Source organism: Arvicanthis niloticus, chromosome 20 (assembly GCF_011762505.2).
Source record: "Arvicanthis niloticus isolate mArvNil1 chromosome 20, mArvNil1.pat.X, whole genome shotgun sequence".
Lineage (NCBI taxonomy): Eukaryota > Metazoa > Chordata > Mammalia > Rodentia > Muridae > Arvicanthis > Arvicanthis niloticus.
In genome coordinates this window covers 50,134,967-50,155,198 of record NC_047677.1, presented here as the reverse complement: position 1 = coordinate 50,155,198, position 20,232 = coordinate 50,134,967, and the positions used below count along the sequence as shown (strand labels likewise).

At 48.2% G+C, this 20,232-nt stretch overlaps 2 protein-coding genes across 10 annotated transcripts; both read right to left on the bottom strand.

The window, feature by feature from the left end:
• Positions 1-99: 99 nt before the first annotated feature.
• Positions 100-13,570, bottom strand: Atat1 (alpha tubulin acetyltransferase 1). Of its 7 annotated transcripts, XM_034523909.2 has the most exons (13): positions 13,423-13,570; positions 12,938-12,998; positions 12,766-12,857; positions 12,590-12,650; positions 12,353-12,466; positions 12,078-12,179; positions 6,305-6,350; positions 6,124-6,192; positions 3,867-3,938; positions 3,418-3,661; positions 871-950; positions 742-784; positions 100-409 (listed from the first exon to the last, which is right to left on the bottom strand). In XM_034523909.2, the coding sequence occupies exons 1-13, from the start codon at positions 13,527-13,529 to the stop codon at positions 235-237; spliced, it is 1,266 nt and encodes a 421-aa protein (XP_034379800.1). In that variant the 5' UTR covers positions 13,530-13,570; the 3' UTR covers positions 100-234. The 7 variants fall into 7 exon arrangements, with proteins under 7 accessions (XP_034379800.1, XP_034379804.1, XP_034379801.1 ...); XM_034523913.2 differs by lacking the exon at positions 742-784; XM_034523910.2 differs by lacking the exon at positions 6,124-6,192.
• Positions 13,571-13,924: 354 nt separating this feature from the next.
• Mrps18b (mitochondrial ribosomal protein S18B) lies at positions 13,925-20,192 on the bottom strand. 3 transcript variants are annotated; one of them, XM_034523920.2, is made up of 7 exons: positions 20,036-20,191; positions 18,848-18,956; positions 18,265-18,362; positions 18,107-18,175; positions 15,993-16,059; positions 15,016-15,075; positions 13,925-14,511 (listed from the first exon to the last, which is right to left on the bottom strand). In XM_034523920.2, the coding sequence occupies exons 1-7, from the start codon at positions 20,105-20,107 to the stop codon at positions 14,222-14,224; spliced, it is 765 nt and encodes a 254-aa protein (XP_034379811.1). In that variant the 5' UTR covers positions 20,108-20,191; the 3' UTR covers positions 13,925-14,221. The 3 variants fall into 3 exon arrangements, with proteins under 3 accessions (XP_034379811.1, XP_076772898.1, XP_034379812.1); XM_076916783.1 differs by lacking the exons at positions 18,107-18,175; positions 18,265-18,362 and having other exon boundaries at positions 14,079-14,511; positions 18,789-18,956; positions 20,036-20,192; XM_034523921.2 differs by lacking the exons at positions 15,016-15,075; positions 15,993-16,059 and having other exon boundaries at positions 14,373-14,511; positions 20,036-20,192.
• Positions 20,193-20,232: the final 40 nt, after the last annotated feature.

The window sequence follows — 20,232 nt, the reverse complement described above, 5'->3', positions numbered from 1 at the left end:
CAGCCTTAGCAAAATGAAGGGAGGTAGGACTGAATGTGGTTTAAGGAGAATGAGGGGCATGTGAATTTAAGTAATGACAAGTCACTTTTTGTCAGTGGCTATAGTGATAACAAATAAATACTTTTATTGCTCTGGTTAAAAATAAGATACAAAGGATCTGAAGCTGACAGGCCTGTTGAATGAGTGAATGAATGAATGAATGCATCCATTATAAGGGCCAAGCTTTGGCGGTGGTCACCAAGGCCTGGTGCTGCGGCGTTCCTGCAGGTTTCGAATGACCCTGGCGTTCATTATGTTCCCACCCACCGCCCAGGACTGGGCCGGTGGAGCCTGGGCCCTTGGAGCAACTGTATGTATAGGTTCTTCCCCAGACCCATCCTGTAACAAGACCTGATCCTCACTGGCCGACCTGGTGGGCAGGGAGATGAAGCGTGTGTTAGAGCGCTAACAGGGATTACGGTTAGAGATTCTTCAAGGTTTGGGTGCCAGGATTAATGTACAGAACTGGGTTATGAGGCTGGGACAATTAACACTGTGTCCAAACTCCAGTACTCAGAGCATGGCAGAGGGAAGCACCAGAGTTCAACCCACAAGGAAGAAGCCTTATACGATGTTAGGTAGAAGGATGTGTGGGGGAAAGTGGTATCCAGTTCACACAGACTTAGGAGGAAGCATCTGAGAGTAATGTTAGGCAGTGTCAGAAAGTGCTGGCAGCTGTTAAGGGGGAGGTGTAGACCTCACCTATCCTCTGCTTCCTGTTCCCCCTGCTTCCGTTCTTGGTTGCCTGTGGAAATACCAGGCATCTAGGGAGACTGTAGTAGTGTGTGTGTGACCTATTTGATTGGAGAATAAGAAAAAGTGGCTACTTACCTGTACCCAGGAATGAGGTATTGAATCCCCCATGGCGGCTGTAGTGGCAGCTTTGGGCTACCAGCCCCCAGGGAGGCCCCCTGTAGAAGAGATGGGAGATGAAGGGGAGGCGGCTCAGGATGACAGGTGGTATGGAGGGGTCAGAGGAGAAAGGAGGAATAGCGTGGGAACAAAGACCAAGGGCAGCTACCACCCCAAAGTGTTCTTGTTTAAGATTTCTCCTAGCAAAGGTAGGGGAGGGCTTATTTTATACTTCAAGATTTTCTATACCATCCTGCTCTGTGTTTTATTCTAATTGGGCTGGTGTGTGGTGTGATCTAATTATGTCATACACACACTCAGGCATGTAGAAAGGAGCCTGCTGAACCATGGTGCCCTAATGTTTGAATTCCCTTAATATGATTCTTTTAAATACAAGAAATCTCAGGCCACAGTAGTAAGGAAGAAAGGGTAGTCTTCAGAGATGATTGGACTATTATTATTATTATTATTATTATTATTATTATTATTATTATTATTATTATTATTGGCAGGCTTTCACTCTGTAGCCTTTGCTGGACTGCAACTTGCTATGTAGGCTGGCTTCAAACTCTTACCAGAATCTGCCCACCTCTGCCTCCCAAGGCCTGGGATTAAAGGTGTGTGCTACCATGTCCAGAACCCTGTGAGGATTCTTGAAGTTAGGCAGGACTTGTCTTGAGAGAGCACTGTGGGGTTTGTGGTACAGACAGGAGGTCGGAGAGTAGGAGAGGGATCCAGAAACAGTCCTGAGGCCAGTGAGCCCAAGCTCCCAGCAAATCCACACCTTATCAAGGCCATCCAGGGAAGGAGATAGATGTTACTGGGGGTAGGAGACCTAAGGCTCCCAAGTTAGTAGCGAGGTCTACACAGAGTTATTGCAACTCTGGAATAGAACCAGCAGTAAGTATGGGGAAAGGCAGAGACTCAGAAGGGGGCTGGGGGCTTTGAGCTCTGCCACAGATCTCAGAGTGCGGAGACCCCAGAAGAGCGTGAAGCACAAACGAAGCTGAAACCTTAAGATGTTTTTTGCTGAAAATGTCAATTTAGAAAACACAGAAGAACCCACACTTTATTGAGACAACACTGAGAGGAAAAGGGAATCAGGAAGGAGTAAGGGAGGAGGGAGGTCCTGCTCCCAAGGACTTCAGGGGACACAGTGAGGTACCTGATCTAACACAATTGGAGGGCAGGGGGCAGAGGAAGAAGGGTCCTTCTATCCCTGGGCATGGAAGCAGGGAAGGAAGGCTCTTGCTGAGAAGGAAAAGGAGGCGGGGCAGCACAAGGGCAACCCATCTCATCTCAACCTCACAAGTGTATTTACTGGGGGTGGGGTGGGGGGGGATTCCAGTGTCTAAGGGACCAGGCTTATCTTTAGAGACACAACTAAGTGGTCCTGGAGTGTTTTCTGGGATCTACTGCCAAGAGACAAGACTCAGCTTATCTGAAGTGATGAAGTATGTGCATCTCCTGAAGAGAGCCCCAGAGCAACCTCAGTCTGACATATCTACATAACACTTGGAAGTAAGAGTTTGGCAATACTGGGAGGACCCTGTTGAGAACCACACCCTGGTCCTACCAGCATGAAATGCTCTGAAGCAGCCCGCTCATGGGCTGGAGTTATCAGACTAAAAGGGCAGGTCTGTTTGGCAGGAAGATGCAGGATTAGAGATACTAGTGGGCACTGTGGAGGGAATTAATCCATTGGAGGGTACTCCTTAAAAGTTTCCCTGGCAGAGGAGGCCCTTGGACCTCTGGTGGTCTGGAGTCTGACCATAAGCAGAGTGTGCTTCTCTAGGGAGTCAGTAGGAGCCATTTAGCCCAAGAGATCTGGGAACAGAACAGCCTGTCTGTGGGAGAGTATAGCACAGGTTGGGAGCACAGGGGTGTCTTCTGTGGTAAGGAAAGCTACAAAGTATTAGGCTATTTAGAACCCTGGCAACCCAGTTGTTCAAGAAAGAGGAAGAAAAAGTCTTGATGGAAGAGTGGGTTGCAAGTTGTAGGAGGGACTGTGTCTGCCCTCACAGGTTTCCTGTCAGTATCGACTCTCATCAGAGCGGGGAAGGGAGCTGTAGAGGAATGTTATGGGCAGGAGAAGGGGAGAGGGAAGGTAGGGGAGAGAGAAAAACAGAAGTCAGAGGTGAAGAAGAAGCTAAGAGGAGAAATAAAGGAGACACCCACTCACTGCCTACCTGGAAGGGCCTTGGAACCCACTGGCTCCCAATCTGTGAGACACATGCCTATCCCCAGCAAGTGTTAACCAAGATTCCCCTAGTCAAGGCCCCCACCAATGGATCTCTAAGTCTTCCGACTCTTCCAATGACACTCAGAATATAACTCTGGTCCATGGCTCCATATAAAGTCCCCCCCAACCCCCAGCCAGGTCCTTCAATCTTTCCAGATCAGTGCTGCAGAAATTTATGTTGTGGTAAAGATTTCATGGTTTCACGTTTTTGGGGGATTTGCCTTATTTTCACTACTGCTAACTTCCGCACATCCAGAGGCTCCCAAATGTGCAGGCCTGATTACCTGGTGCGTCTGCGCTGGGCTGGGCTGCCTCCAGGGTCAGTGGCCAGCAGAAGGCGTGCAGTAGGGTGTGGGGGGCAGAGACGCAGAGAGCGAAGCAGCTCCTGCTCTGGCACAAAGGGCCGAAGGGGACCCCGATCCGGCGAGTTGCCCAGGCTACTAGAACGTGGAGGAGGGTGGGCTGCAGGCGTGGCACGCCGAGGCGCCCTGTTCAGGGGCCAAGGAGGCTCCACAGCTACCTTCAGGACTGGGAAGAGAAGGAACAAAGAGGGTAAGAGAGAGAAGACAGGGAAAAGAGAATCACAATAATAAAGATTAGGCAGAAAGCAACTGTGGCCTTTCATTACTGTCCCTTGGTTACTAACTTCCCTTAACCACTCTCCCTGGGTCCTTATGCCCAGTTACCCTCCCCTGACCACCCTGCCCCCAGCCACCCTCCTCAAGTCCCTTACATTCTCTGTCACTGGAGGAGTATGGCTTAATGTCTCCCTCTGCTCTTTTTGGTGGCAGCTTCCGTGCTGGAGCTGGTGGTAGTGGGGACACAAGGAAGTTTTAGGAGATGCACTGTCCATCCCTCCTCCCTGCCACTTTCCCACAATCCCAAGCTTTAGCTCTCTGACACCACAGCTCCTCCTGGGAATGCCAGTACAGGAGCTGCGCTGTGGCAAAGCCAGCATACCAAGGGAAGTTTGGGGGGAATGCTGGAGCACTTTTGGGGAGAGCCAGAAGGAGTAGGCCAAACAAGAGTTTCAGGAGAAAGACCCAGGGGAGACTGGGGCCTGGGAGATGCAGGAAAGGATGGCCAAGGGGAGGCAAGCTCTTACTGTCCATGGGTGTTGTCAGGCCCCCCTGGGGTTCTGGGGCAGTGGAATAGTCCCAGCTGGGCCAGTGAGGACCCTGGGTCCCTCTAGATGAGATGGACAAAGCCCTTGGTTAATTGGGAATTGTTTAGGGGAGGGGAGAGGAGCTGCAAAACCTCTCCTTCTTGTACAAAAAGATGTGGAGAATTCTAAGTTTTAATTAGGTTTTAAAATACGAATAGAAATGAAGTTCAGAGTGGTGACACGCCTTTAGTCTCTGACTGGAGAGGTAGGGGCAGGCCGGTCAACACAGTTCAGGACAGAGCTACACAGTGAGACCCTGTCTCAGAACAAGGAGCCAGGCATGGTGACATAGGCCTTTAATCCCAGCACTTGAGAGGAAGAGGCAGGCTGACCTCTGTAAGTTCAAGGGTACCCTGGTATACATATCAAGTCTAAGACAGAGCTACAAAGATCCTGTCTCAACTCCTCCTCTCCAAAAGGAAGAGAAGGAAAAAAAAAGTATGAATCTACAAATAGGCTTCAGCAAATGAGAGCTACTGTACAGCAAGGGTGGGTTCCTCCCGCCTCTTAGGTTCTCCATCACAGACCACAAGAACCCAATCAGCCCTCTGTGGATCGGCATCCATCCCAGACGGCGGCATGAGCTCACTGCCTGCTGCACTGTAGCGTCAGAACTGCAGGAACCGTCACGGGTCACAGACATGGTGCACCCCTGAGAGCCTGGGCAGATGCTACTGAGGAGCTATGTGTTGTTCTCTGGGCAACTGTTACTACTTTTCTTGGCCAACAGGAAGGTAACCAGCCACAAGGCTAACCGGTCTGAACCAGCCGGCACCACACCTGGTAAAGGCTATGCCTCTCTCCCTGAGGACAGACTGGGGAGGGAGGGAGCTGGCAGTCTGTGAGGTTTTCTTTTCTTTTCTTCTGTCTGTCTGTCTGTCTGTCTGTCTGTCTTTTTAAGACTGGAACTCACTCTGTAGACCAGGCTGGCCTCAAACTCAGGGATTCCCCTGTCTCAAGTGCTGGATACCACACCTGTCCAGCCTGTGAGTTTAACTCAAAATGGGTTTGATTATTCTTGGGGAAAAAAAAAAATTCTTTTCTTTTTCTTTCTTTTTTTTTTTTTTTTTTTGGTTTTTTTAGAGACAGGGTTTCTCTGTGTAGCCCTGGCTGTCCTGGAACTCACTCTGTAGACCAGGCTGGCCTCGAACTCAGAAATCCACCTGCCTCTGGAAAAAAATTCTTATAAAGCAAGATCTCATATGTAGCCTTGGCTGGCGTAATGCTTGCTTGCTGTGCAGACTAGGCTGGCTTCAGACTCAGAGCTCCACCTACCTTGGCTTCTTGAGTGCTGGAATCAACGGCATGTGTCACCATGCCAGGTAAAAATGTTATACATTTTGAGCATTTTCTTAAGACAAGTATATAGACTTGACTATTCACATCACTATCCCATGAAGAGAAATGAAAGGACCTCTGGGCTCACTTGCTCGTCCCTCCCTGGATGACAGAGCCTGAGGGATTCACAGCCATTTGACTGTGGCCTGTTCTGAGGGAGCTGACCGAGCACAGAGGCTCTGCTGACATCAGTGGCCAGCCAGGCTCTCGAGGGGCTTGCTTATAAGAACCATTGCAGACAACAGAGCTGGGTGTGCTCTGGAGTAGGGCAGTGTGGTTAGAGCATGGGCTTGGGCATTAGCAGGATCTGAGTTCTTCCCAAGTATAAAATGCTCCCAGCAGGGCCAGGGCAAGCAGAGCGCTGTTGGAGGGATGGGTGGCTTTAGGGTGTTCTGAACTGCCAGCAGATCGCCCTGTCCACCCTGGAACCTCCTGAGGAACTAGGCCTCACTGCCCTTCAATTCCACCCAGTCCTTGCAGGCTTTACCAGCGGGTATGGGGTCAGCCACGGCAGCACGAGAGTGTCGAGTTGCCCTCAGAGAAGGAGTGGGGGGCCCTGTGAGGAAGGAAGAGGTGGTGGCCCTCAGTGGGGGCCTGTGGAACCAAGAGCCCACCTCTTTCCTTTCCCTTTCCATAACTACTAGGCTGACACAGGTAAGGAAACTTACGGTGCTGATGGGCAAAGAAGCCTTCGAAGATCACAAAGTTGTTCACCTGGAAGATGAAGCAAACAAAGCATACTGTCCATTCAGTCTTCCGCACACAGTGGGAACTGTCCATTCAGTCTTCCGCACACAGTGGGAACTGTCCATTCAGTCTTAGCACACAGTGGGAACTGTCTATTCAGTCTCAGCACACAGTGGGAACTGTCTATTCAGTCTTAGCACACAGTGGGAACTGTCCATTCAGTCTTAGCACACAGTGGGAACTGTCCATTCAGTCTTAGCACACAGTGGGAACTGTCCATTCAGTCTTAGCACACAGTGGGAACAGAACCTGTGCCAGAAAGCCCATAGGGGTGGGTTTCGGTGTGGCTCAGCTAGTAGAATGCTGCCTACCATACATGAAGCTCTGGGTTCAAGCCTCAGTACCACACACATTAGGTACAATGGCATATGCCCGAAATCCTAACACAAGGAGGGGAAAGGGAAGAGGACCAGGAGTTCAAGGTCACCCCAGCTACACAGAGAGCCAGAGGCCAGCCTGGGCTACATGAGACCCTGCCCCAAGATTAAAACATGGGCCTGGAGAGATGGTTCAGTGGTTAAGAACACTTGCTTCTCTTGCAGAAGACTCTGGTTTAACTCCAAATACCTATAAGGTGGCTCATGGCCATCTGTAACTCTAGTCCCAGAGGATCCAAACCCTCTTCTGACCTTCATAGATACCCAGGCATACCCGTAGTGCACATATGTTCATGCAGGCAGAATATTTATACATATTTATACACATAAGATAATAAAATAAATCTAGCCAGGTGATGGTGTCAAACGTGTGTGTGTGTGTGTGTGTATGCATACAGATACATTTATACATATACCTATATATACACATTTATTTGTTTTTTTGAGACTGGGTTTCTCTATGTAGTTCTGGCTGTAGACCAGGCTGGTCTACATTAGAGAACTTACATCAGAGATCTGCTTGCCTCTGCCTCCTGAGTGCTGACTAAAGGCATGTGCCACACTACCTCTTTATGAAAAATATAGAGAAAAACAAAGCCCGCAATGGAAAGAACAAAAGCCAGACTGTTCTTGGGGACAGAGCACTCAAAACCCTGAGCCTAACAAGCTGGTCTTAAAGTTCACGTGGAGTTATAGAAACAGCCTGTGGCGACTCATGCCCATGAGGCCTGCTGGTCTGCACACAGTTTCCAGGTCAGCCAGGCCTACACAGTGATATATTGTCTCACACAAACAAACAAACAAACCAACCAAACAGCCACTCAAGAGGATGGAACTGAAGTTTAATGTTCCCTGTTTTCAGAACTCCCTTCTGAACCACAGAAATCAGAGCAGTTTGGTAGAAGGACCTGAGTGCTAACAACACACAAACACACACAGTGTGCAAGCGGCAAACGACGTACGTTAATCAGCAGCACAGACTCAAAGGTGCAGAGAGAAACTCATGCGTCCTTGGCCAACTGACTTAACAAAGGTGTCCTGATCATTCAACAGGGAATGAACAAATGTTCCTTGCTGCTTGGAAGAAATGAATATCCATAAGCAGAGTTACGATCGCAGCACAGATGCAAAGTAAATCAAGGGGCTGGGGAGAGTCTGTGCTAGCACCCACACGCCTGCTCACAACCATCTGTATTCCACGGGATCCAGGGCCCTCTTCCCACCTCTGCAGACACTGCACATACACGGTTCACATACATACATGCAGGTACTCATACATACACACACATCTTTTTTTTGTTTTGTTTTTTTTTCTGAGACAGGGTTTCTCTGTGTAGTCCTGGCTGTCCTGGAACTCACTCTGTAGACCAGGCTGGCCTCGAACTCAGAAATCCACCTGCCTCTGCCTCCCAAGTGCTGGGATTAAAGGCGTGCACCACCAATGCCCGGCCTTTTTTCTTTTTTAAACTGACTCAGCATTATAGGTAGTCCAGGCTAGTCTCAAACTCCTGACTACCTTAAAAATCACTCCTACAGTGGGCATAGTTACTTATTCCTGTAACTTTAGGATTGAAGAGGCTGAGGCAGGAGGATTTCTGTGAGTTCAGAGGCAGCCTGGACTACACAGTAAGTTCCAAGCCAGTCAGAACAAGATTCCTTATATTTCCCTCCCACCCCGCAAGCCAATCTGCCTTACATCATGCAACATCATCCTTCCCATTGTCTTGGATCCAATCGTAACTCTATTTTTCCCACATCTAATCCATAAAGAAATCATGTTTGTTTTACCCTTAGATGCCATACCTTCCTACCTCTATCTACTCCTGCCCCTGGGTCTAGCCCTGGCTCCATTCATCGGGAACTTCTGCTTTCCTATCTTCTGAACTTCTACCCTTGCGCCCTCTATGGCTTGTTTTTGGCACAGCAGGCAAAGCGAAGGACACGGAGTGACCTGTGTGCTCCTCACAGTGGAGCCTCAGCTCTCACCTACTACTTTCTTTTGGTCACACTGCTGTGAGCAGATTCTCACCGCATGGCCTTTGTCCTGGCCATCACTCCTCTCCAGGAGTGCCCCCTGCCTCCACATGCTTCCTTCATGCTGTTGCACAAATAAAACTAGCGTCTCAGTTGAAAGCTCCGGCCAATACTTGACTTGCACCTGTAAGCGGCCCCCCACCGGCACTGGTTTCAATTTTTCAGAACACTTAACCCTTATCCACCGTAAAGAATACCTTTTGGATTTTGTTTTTGTTTTTTAAGACAGGGCCTCTCCAGGGAGTCCTGGAAGTCCCAGAACACAGTATTTAGACCAGGTTGGCCCTGATCTGCCTTCCCAGTGCTGGGATCAAAGGCATGCACCATCCTTGCCTGGCCCTAGAATGCATTGTCTGTTTGGTCCCACATTTAGAAAGCAGATTCTTTTGTTTTGTTGTGTGAAGTATTCCTCGTACCCACAACAGTGCTACATATACAATAAACATTTGTTGAATGCATTAGTAATGTGTTCCTAAACTCACGGAATTACTGTCCCATGGTAAACCAACCTCCCTGAGGCCTGGAATCTTTACTATTCTGGGTCTTCCATAAACGATGAGTAATGGACTTGTGTGAGAACAAGGCAGATACGAGCTGTAAACAAGAGGCGGGGTGACCTCTGTGGTTCAAGGCCAAGGTGATCTACACAGCTCGCTCCAGGACAGTCAAAACTGCTGCACAGAGAGACCCTGTCTCAAAACAACCACTACCACTACCACCACCAAAACCCAGAAACAACCTTTCATAAAGGTTAACAGGCTATGAAGTGGCTCAGAGATTAAGAGCCCTTACTACCCTTGTAGAGGACCTAGGTTTGGTTCTCAACATCTCTAGACTCAGTGGTACCTACTCACTGCACACATAAACTCATTCGGGCAAACCCACATATGTATAAACAAAGAGTGAATAACTTGTAAAAAGAAATAAAAACAACAGTTAGGCATGATAATCCCAGCAGTCAGGAGTTTAGGACAGTTGGATTACTGTGAGTCTGAGGCCATCCCAGGTTACAACCAAGAGTTTCAGGTAAGCTGGGCTGAAGAATGAGATCATCTCTAAAATCAAACAAACAAAAATCCCCTAAGACTATCTGTGGCGGAGCAGAGATGGGTGGATCTCTGTGTTTGAGGCCAGATAGCACTACACAATGAAAGTCTCTCAAAACAACAAAGCTGCCCTCGGTGGTGCTCTCTTTTAGTCCCAGTACCCTGAACAAAGGCAGGCAGATCTCTGAGAATCTGAAGCCAGTTGATCTACATAGTGAGTTTCAGGATAGCCAGTGCTACAGAGTGAGACTGTGCCTCAGAAAGCAAGCAAGCAAGCAAGCAAGCAAGCAAGCAAGCAAACAACCCCCCTGCCCCCTGCCAAAGACAGGATAAATACTTCTAGAATATGTGACAGGTAAGGAGAAAAAAAGATTTAGTTGCAAAAATAAATCACTCCGGACATCATGACCTAATCATCATGGTTCTTGAGAGGCTGAAGCAGGAGGATCATCTGTTTGAGGAGGGCAGGGTTAGAGCAAGTGTCTTTCAAACACAGAACAGCTGGGCATCAAGGCATACCTGTGACCCCATTACTCAGGAAGTGGAAGTGGAGTGTCACTATGAGTTCAAGGCTAGCCTGAGTTATATACTGAGATTCAAAAACCCACAGTAGGGGCTGGAGAGATGGCACAGTGTTTAAGAGCACTATTCTTCCAGAGGTCCTGAGTTCAATTCCTAGCAACTACAAGGTGACTCATAACTATCTATATGATGTGATCTGATGCCCTCTTCTGGCATGTAGGTATACAGTACATGCAGATAGAGTACTCATACATAAAATAAATAAATCCTAAAAAACAGAAACAAAAAACACCACCACCACCAACAAAGCCCACAGTGGAGTCCTGGAGACAGGTACATATAAACAAAGCTAAAGGGATTCAGTAGGTTTCACATCTACATTTGTGTCTATCTATATATTACCTGTGTACATGTACATGTAACAAGAATAAAAGACAATGGTTTGGGAGAGGGGGACAAGGGAGGGGCTTGAGGGGGAGAAAGAGGGACAGGGGTGCTATCAATACGGAACTCATGTATAAAGTCCTCATAAAAAAATATAGCTGAGGTGGAGGTACATCCCCTCAATCCTAGCACTCTGGAGGTAGAAGTAAGTAGATCTCTGTATGTTCAGGGCCAACCTGGTCTATAAGGTGAGTTCTGGGACAGCCGGGGTGACCAGTGAGACCTTATTTGAAAAACAAGAACAAATGATAGAGGCTGGAGAGAGGGCATAGCAGCTTAGAGCACTTGGTTGTTCTTGAGGACTAAGACCCAGTCCCCAGCACCCACATGGTGGCTCATAGAAATCTGTAACTCTAGTTCCAATGTTCTGACACCCTGACCCCGCTTCTGACCTGTGTGCACAGGCATGAATATGGTTCACATATATACATGTGAGCAAAGCATTCACACATGTAAAATGAGGTAAGTCTAAGACAACATCAAAACAACCCAAGGTAGGACTAGCCAGATGACTCCAGGATTAGTACTTGCTGTGACTGCCATGGTTTGAATATGCTTGGCCCAGGGAGTGGCACTACTCAGAGGTGTGGCCTTCTGCGGGTGTGGGCTTTAAGACTCTCATCCTAGCTGCCTGGAAGTCAGTCTTCTGCTAGCAGCCTTCAGATGAAGATGTAGAACTCTCAGCTCCTCCTGCACCATGCCTGCCTGGATGCTGCCATGTTCCCTCCTTGATAATAATGGACTCAACCTCTGAACCTATAAGCCAGCCCCAATTAAATGTTGTCCTTGTAAGAGCTGCCTTGGTCATGGTGTCTGTTCACAGCAGTAAAACCCTAAGAAAATAACCCTTACTTCAGCTCTCAGAACCCATCTGGTAGAAGGACCAAACTGATTCTCATGTGTCTTTCACCTCTATGCATGAACTGGAATGCACTCAGTAAGTAAATAAATGTAAGATTTTTTTTTTTTTTTTTTTTTTTTGGTTTTTCGAGACAGGGTTTCTCTGTGTAGCCCTGGCTGTCCTGGCACTCACTCTGTAGACCAGGCTGGCCTCGAACTCAGAAATCTGCCTGCCTCTGCCTTCCAAGTGCTGGGATTAAAGGCGTGCACCACCAGCACCCGGCTTAAATGTAAGATTTTTTAAAAAGAGTCATGGAGATACATGGCAGAATACACACGCAGCATGCCCCATGCCCTAGCTCTGATCCCTGGCACCACAAAGGGATCAATCAATCTGATAGGAATGCTTCTGGGATGAGGGGGCCTCTGACCTGTGGGACTGTGGTCTCCAGGTTGTAGTGCTTGTTCAGGAACCTGAGCAGCTTTGGTGACGGTCGATCGATGGCCAGTTGGTGTGGTTCCACTCGCTCTTTCTGCAGGAAAAAGTCAAACTTAGGGGCGGGGGGTGATGGGCAGAGCATGCTTACAGGACGCTGGGAATCTGGCAAGGGAACCAACTTTGGGCCGTAGAGCAGGGCCTCTTAGAGCTTCGGGGTGAAGAGCCTTTTAGATCTATTTTGACTAACCAGTAAAGATTGTTCCGTACCTGTAACATATACTGAAAAAGTTCTCGCCCGTGGCCATGCCGTTGCGCTGACTCGTGGATGTAAAAGTCCAGAATACAAAGCGGTTCCACCTCATTGTGAGCCTCACGGTCATCCTATGAGGCCAAGAACAACACGGACCTTATTAGGAGGCGTGAATCTTCGTTGTCTCCCACCCCCACCCCCATTTCTTCTCTGGCACCGAAGTTTACACATGTCTAGTTTGCAGTAACACTCACCAGTACAAAGAGCTTCTTGTATCCAACTTTGAGGAAGCCAATAATGGCTCCTTTGCCTGCCCTGTGGGATGGGGAAAATAATGAACCAGGCAGGAGCAACTGTCTGGGAGAGGTAGTAAAAGAAAGGACAGCTAAGGATGAGGTGATTCACATGGAAGAATAACAGTAAGACTCACGGTCGGGCTGAGGTGTCCTTCAGTACATAAATAACGTGGCGATTGCTCTGCATCCTCATAGCGCTGGTGATGGGTGCAGGGAGGTGCTGGGCCTGCAGAGATGAAGACATACTTTGTATGGCTCCTTATCTGCCACCCGTTTCCCTTTTCTCCTCCTAGACGTGCCCCGTACCTTGGCAGAAGCCTTGCCCAGCTCATCTACAATAGTCATGATTTGCTGTTGCAGATCCACACTACAGAGAGAGGGGCTGGTCAGACACTCGCTGGGTTACAGCATCCGGGGAGTCATTCCTGGCAGCTTGCTTGGCTCCCACCCAGGCTCCTCCACAGGGTCTCTGACTTTGCTTGGAACTCTTCCTCACCTCCCACCTCACCCCTCCAGATCCCAAACTTTGGTTTCACAGCCCCCATGTTAAGGTTACTGTGAGGCAGTAGGAAAGGGTCAACTGTAGCCTCTTGTTGAGGCCACATTAGGCCAAAAGATTACATATGTAGGCCGATTAACCCTTCACATGGATCCAGGGTCAAAGGTCACCAAAAACCATGTAAGACCACAGAAAGAATGGCCAGTAGTCAGTGAGAAGGGGGCGTGGTTCCTGGATCAGGTTTGGAGAGGAACCGGGACAGAAGGGCCATGGGTCGGGTTTGAAATGTCACCGGGCCGGCGTTGTGGTTCCAGGTCGGCGGGCCGGAGGCTTCAGGTGCTGGTCCAGCACGGTGATCCGCTCCGGGAACAGCGCATCCACATCGAACGGGAACTCCATGGCCCATTGTGCGGGATCGGACACGCCCCACAAAACGTCACTTCCGCTATCAGGGCCGGTAAGTCTTTATTTCCAAGACCCGCCCCGAGGATTCGCCCCGCCCCCACCGTGGCGTCCAGCGCCTGGGAAACACCATTTTTCTTGCTAAGCCAGCTGTTCTCTAGCAACAGGACTCCTTTTGTAGGTCTGTGGCCCTGTGATGCCATGGCAACCAAGTATCCTGCCCTCCCAGTGAACAGCCGAGGGAACCTTCTCAAGGGCCAGTCACACACCCTTTCCTTGATGGAGTTGCGGGCATTAGCAGGTAGACCACACTCCCACCCCACAGCTGCACCCCATCTTATAGACTTCACACCCAGGTTTTAAACAGTCAGCTCAGGGAAGTCAGGAACGGGTAAGGAGACACAGCTTTATTGTATAGAAGCTGGGCCAGTAGGTTTAAAATAGGGACACATTATCAAGGGCACACACAAAGTCTCCAGTTCATATGTGAGCCAGTTACCCATATACATACATCTATAGTTACCCATATACACCTAGATCTCAATTTCAAATGTGCTCGTCCTCTTCACACCAGTCATTTCCTTTTAGGGTCTGCCACTGTCACAAAACAGAACCCTTTCCAGAACACGCAACACCACACAGCCCTGGACAGCACTCCCTCAGTAGGACTTCCCCAGGTTCCCAGAGTTCTAAGCACTCTGGGAGCTGGTCTGCTCAGTGGAGGCTTCTGCTGGCGGTGTAGTGGGCATCTCGGGCACTGACTCAGGTGGAGGGCCACTTTCTTCTAGGAGATTTCCTTGATAGAGTCGGCGAAGACGAGACAGTTCTCTCTCCGGTGGCTGTTGCCAGCTGTACCACGGGTACCAAGGTTCACCTGATAACAATGTGGGGGCTGGTGGAGTCACACTGACAGCTCCATGCACAGTACGAAAGTCAGCATCTCGGGGCTCAACCTGGGGAACGTAGTAACTGAGAAGACCTAAGGGGTTAAAGGAAATAATGGTGGATGAGGAAGGGCAGGTCAGACTCAGAGACAAGAAAACGGACAGCACTACAAATGCAGGGACCGATCAGAGCCACCAAGCACATTTCAGCAGCTCATACATGGCACAGCCCGCCAAGGGGACAAAGAACAGGCAGGACACGGCATGGGCTATCCCCTTCACTCATCTGTTCTGTAAGGTGCTGTGTTAGCCAAGTCAGAAGGTTACAGAGGGCAGAACACACAAGACTGTCAAGATTCAGGAGAGAGTAGACTGAAGAAAGAAGTGTTTCTTCCTTGTGTTTCCTGAAAGATCATCTCAATACGTATTCCTAGTAGCCTGGAATTTGCAGCTGTACTTCAGAGTTGAGAAACTCACCTAACTTGGAAAACACTCTAGGAGCATGACGGGGACTTTCTCATAGACATGGAGCACACGTGCCTGTCAGCCAGAGTCACTTTGCTACACCTCAGAAAACCCTGCCCCTTGGTCTCACTTACCATACTCCCTGGCTTTCTGGATGGCCTGGGTCAGCTTCTTGTGCTGCTTCATACAGACCCCTACAGAGAGAAAAACGAACTTGGACAGTGTCCCTCAGAGCAGTGAGCTTTCTACACAGGGATAGCTGACTATGGAGAACCTGGCTTTACCTAATGACACATGCCTGGCCCAACCTCTATCTGCCTGGATGTCTAGCCACAATGTCATTGAATGCTAGAGCCTACAGATGGGCCAGAAGATGATTCGATGACACCTGTGGCTAAAGGCTGACTTGGAAAATCCACAGAGAAAGATCTTATAAGAAGTGATTTCAAATTAGGGAATGTGACAGAGTAGCAATAATTATTCTCAGCTCCACTGGGGAAGCTGACAACAAACTCTCTGACAAAAGGAACGGATCACAGGGCCATGCCCCTCACATAAACAGTAAGTTCAGATTATCCTTGCTCTACAGGTCCTTTCTGTGTATAACATACCACCCTTGGCTCTGCTACTGTTGCTGGAAGCAGCTGTACCCCACATAACAGAAACTGTTATGGCCACAGGCCACTGAGGGGAAGAAAACAGACAATCCTGAATTGTTAAACTTAGTTTTAAATTTGGGAAACTGAAGTCCCAGCAGCATTAAAAAGTTTAGAATGATAGGTGAAACTTTACAAACAAGCAAGCTGTTCACTTTTTTTTAAAAAGTTGAGCTGGAGTAGCTTTTTCTGTCTTGGAACTCACTATGTAGACCAGGCTGACCTCAAAGTCACAGTTTAAGAGCACACTTAGACAGTCCTCCTCCTACAGGGAGGCTTTAAAACTTTAGTCTTTTGTCTACATTTAACTGTTTTATCATAACGAGTATCTTCATTAAACAACAACTTGTGTGCTATTTATAGGAGCTATCAAACAAACATCTACCACCCAATACTATAACCAGGAGTGCTCCAAGGAAAAACTATAGAGGTAGTAACAGGAATGCCAAGCTAACCTGTGTATGGGGCATGGAAGATGATACCCGTGTGGGCACAAACAAACTGTTCCAAGAGCTTCACATTCTGCAGGAGAGAGACAAATATGTGAGGGGGGGCAGTGGTCAAGAACTCTACAACCTTTGTACACTTACACCGACACAGCCCTTTGTGGTAGCACACTCCATTACAACTTGATGAAAAGGGGAACACAGAAGAATGATGAGTTTAGAGCCAACCTCGGCTACATTTTGTTAGATGTAATCCCAGCATTTAGGAGGCAGAAGCAAAATAGATTATCTTTGAGCTCAAGGCCAGCAAAAGTGCTACCGCACCAGCCTGGTCTACAGAGTGAGTTCCAGGACAGCCAGGGCTATAAAGAGAAACCCTGTCTTGGGAAAAAAAAAAAAAAAAGAAAAGAAAAAAAAAAAAGTAAAAGTGCTACCCCCAATCTTCCAGAAGGGTTGGAGGGGAGAAAAGCCCAACAAAACAAACATCAAGAGCTAGAGTGGTGGTGCACACCGTTAATACCAGTGCCAGGGAGGCAGAGGCTGGCAGATGTATGCTTTTTGAGTAGAGTGAATTCCAGAGAGAACCTTGTTTCAAAACAGCAGCAACAACAAAACAAAACCCAAAAACAAAAGAACCAAAATCAACAATACCCTCATAGCTGCTCTCTACTGCTCTCTGTCTCACCAACTCATTTCACGTACACATACTATAACCTGCCACAGAGTTACAGAGAAGCCACATTCCTAATGCCAACTCATTTCACATACACATACTATAACCTGCCACGGAGTTATGGAGAAGCCATGTTCCTAAGAGTCCACCTTTGGGCAAAAATTGGGGATGGGCATCAAGGTCCAGAAATTACCCAGAAATGATGCCTATGTAATAAGTAATACAATAGGCTGCTGAATACAGTGGTAAAATACAGTGTATAACTAAAGGCAATTCAACAGTTCTAATTACACACAACCACCAGACAGATGAATCACAGGAGGCGAGTGAGAAAAGAAAGATGCATCTGTGAGTTACAGAGCTGGTCACCTCTTCACCCACCTGCCCCATACACAGAGACTGGGAAGGCATGGTGGTCCCCTCTAGAATGTGAAGGGTGAGCGCCCTCATTAGCATCGGACACACAGACACTCGGTAGGTATGCCCCGCTTCCCTGACGCACAGCTCTGGCTCCTCTGAGCATCTGTATTATCTTCACTTAGATGCAAGCCTCATCATTTTGAAGGCTGGGGGGAGGGACCTACTGTACTCTGTGACTTCCTTCTTATCTGTCCTCTAGCCCCAGGTCCTAGCATCTCACTGGACACTGAGAGGACAAGAAGTACAGACAACTGAGCAAGGTGGTACACAGAGCTCTCAGAACTCAGCCTGTTGAGACTGAACAGTGAGCTGAGGTCATCGTGGGCTACATAAACAGACCCTGTCTCACAAGAGGAGAATGGAGGAAAGCTTCTGCCCACTCAGACAGGACAGTATTATTTGCTAATGAATTAACAGATACATAGGGTCCTTTTCATTGAACCCTTCCTGTCTTTGGAAGGTTTTCCTTAATAATCTACTTTTAAAAAAAAACCAATTACCTTTGACAGAAGTGTGATCTCAATTCAGCTCAAGTCTGAAGCTACTTGGGCTACTTACACTGTCTCATCCTATCTTCTCAATTAATCTATGAACACCATCCCCCTAGAACTAATCTTTCCCTTCCTTTCTGTAATACACACTGCAGGTTTCTGGTAAGGCCTGGCACTTGGAACTTACACTTCTGCTTCAGCCTCGAAGTGTGGGATTACAGATATATATTAACCAAGCCTACTTTTAAATCTTTATTGTTTGTTTCTCAAGATGGGTTTCTCTATGGAGCCCTGGCAGTCCTGGAACTTGTTCTGTATACCAGGCTGAGCTTAATCTCAGAAATATGCCTCCTTCCTGCTGGGATTAAGGGTGTGTGCCACCAAATCCAGCTCAAAAGAGGGGTGTTTTCACAATGGCAATCCATTGAAAAACAAGACTGTATGGGTACGTGGATATGGAAGACTGAGACACCTCTGTAATCTCTTTAGCACTGTGAAGGGGCCACAGATTCTAATTCTGGATAAAAGATTCTCCTTACCCTAAAGTCAACATGCAACTTGTGATCCCGGCAGATGGGGCAAGGATTCCCAGCTACTTTACTGTTACGCTGCAGGGAGAGAGAGAAAAAAGAGGATTTTTGCTACCTTCCCTGTGGCCTCCTCGTCATATGCCACCATGAGAACCTTAGAAACTTACAATACATGTCTTTCGGGTCCGCTGTGGTGGCACACCACCTTTGTGGTTGCGGCGGTAGTCGGCCCAAACAGGGCGAGAGCCATAACGGTTCTGATATTCTGAAATAAAAACTAGATTTACTTATGCATTCCAGTGGCAGGAATCTTCTCTAGCCACTTACTTCAAAAGCTCCATCTTCCCCTCCTTTCCTCCAATCTCAGGTACCTTCTTTTTTTTTTTTTTTTTTTTCCCCAGAGACAAGGTTTCTCTGTGTAACCCTGGCTGTCCTTGAACCCAAAAATCCACCTGCCTCTGCCTCCCAAGTGCTGAGATGAAAGGCAATGTGCCACCACTGCCCAGCAAAAGAATTATTTTATGCATATGAGTACACTGAAGCTGTCTTCAGACACACCAGAACAGGGCACCAGATTCCACTGCAGATGGTTGTGACCCATGCTTGATGGGCATTGGTTGATTCTGGTGGAAAAAAAAATATGGCCAAACTTTTGGAAATATGATTAATTGCTGGGAATTGAACTCAGAACCTTTGGAAGAGCAGTCAGTGCTCTAAACCGCTGAGCCACCTCTCCAGCCCCTTGGGCACCTTCTGAATCCAGGTATTTCCAAGGTTCCTTCTCATAAGGTGAAACGGGAAGTGAGGGTGAAGCATCTTCTTCAGGAGGGCCTCTGGTGCAAAGAGTCTGGTGAGGAACCTATAAAGAGAGTAAAATGAGGATGAGTTCCAAGAAAAGGCTGCAACTATTTGGTTTATCATACTTTGGGAGAGAGCTGTAACATGTGTAAAAAATATCAGTATAATTCAGCAAGAAGATATACAACAGTAGCATTTCTGTTAGTGTTAAACTGAAAGCCACTCTACCTGGGCTCCCCAATTAGATCCTGCCGGATAAGCCAAGGTAAGGATGTTCGTAGGGTGTAACAATTTAAAAAACCTTGGCACCTACAAAGATCTGAGCTTGATGGGCATTGGTTGATTCTGGTGGAAAAAAAATATGGCCAAACTTTTGGAAATACGATTAATAATGGAGAGCAGGGGATGATTCATAAAGATGAGAAAAACTCAAAGTTACTGCGTCGACCAGTTTCATAAAATGCTGCAGGTCAACATTGCACGGGGCAAAACAAATTTGAGTGCTAACGCTGCCTTTAAAGCCACCAAGCCTGTTATTACTTCGGTGGTAACCCCTGTCACCACTCCGCAGTCCCATTTTAGGGAGTGGCGTCGGGACAAGCCTTCCTATCTCTCCCTGCCCTGCCAAGAACCTCCAGGGTGGTGAGTACCTCAGGCTAAAGGGCAGTCTCAACCCAGAGAGCAGAATTATCTCAAGCATGGTCTGATAAGAAAATATGTGAAGAGGTGGAGTAGGACTGGTGTATCGGGCTTTTAACTCCATAACTCGGGAGGTAGAAACTTCAGGAGGCACCTATGAGATTAACCTGGGCTGTCTCCGGAACGCCGGAGGGGAATCGTAAAGTAGGGTCCTCTTCTACAAAAACACTTGTCTGGGTACCAACGACCCAGTTATGAATTGCCCGTTTCCACAGGGGTAACCCCACCACCTACTACTTTTGCCTAATGGCAGTCGCGAGTAAGACGATGACACGTAACCCCGTCTCAGTATTTAGAAATCGCGCGCCGTGGGGGACAGAGGGTGGTGCTGGACTAACACGTAACATGTGGGAAGACCCGTGCCCCTTGACTCCTCGCAATACAGAGAAGGTCGAAAAATAGACACCACGGAGCGGCAGGGAAAGCCCTCCAAGGTTTTACCTGAGTTACATAGGAACTTCGCAAGAGAGTAGGAAACAGCCTTAGCAGCGTGTGCCGCAAGGAGGCGTCCATCTTGACGCACACCCCACGTACGGCCTGCCGGGAGAATGACTGCGCATGCTCCTGACACAGACTAGGGCGGGGCCAAGGACATGCCCCCGCAATGCGGAAGACGGCTGTTCACGTGCCTAAGGACG

What these genes read in the sequence shown, in the direction of transcription:
- Atat1 (XM_034523909.2), bottom strand. Translation starts at nt 13,529, where the DNA reads ATGGAGTTCCCGTTCGATGTGGATGCGCTGTTCCCGGAGCGGATCACC. An exon ending in TTTTTCAGTATATGTTACAG is followed by an intron (nt 12,180 to 12,352) that starts GTACGGAACAAT and finishes TTTTTCCTGCAG; the next exon opens with AAAGAGCGAGTGGAACCACA. An exon ending in GAACAGGAAGCAGAGGATAG is followed by an intron (nt 410 to 741) that starts GTGAGGTCTACA and finishes CCTGCCCACCAG; the next exon opens with GTCGGCCAGTGAGGATCAGG.
- Mrps18b (XM_034523920.2), bottom strand. Translation starts at nt 20,107, where the DNA reads ATGGACGCCTCCTTGCGGCACACGCTGCTAAGGCTGTTTCCTACTCTC. An exon ending in GAAATACCTGGATTCAGAAG is followed by an intron (nt 18,363 to 18,847) that starts GTGCCCAAGGGG and finishes TTTTTATTTCAG; the next exon opens with AATATCAGAACCGTTATGGC. An exon ending in CCAGAAAGCCAGGGAGTATG is followed by an intron (nt 14,512 to 15,015) that starts GTAAGTGAGACC and finishes TTAACCCCTTAG; the next exon opens with GTCTTCTCAGTTACTACGTT.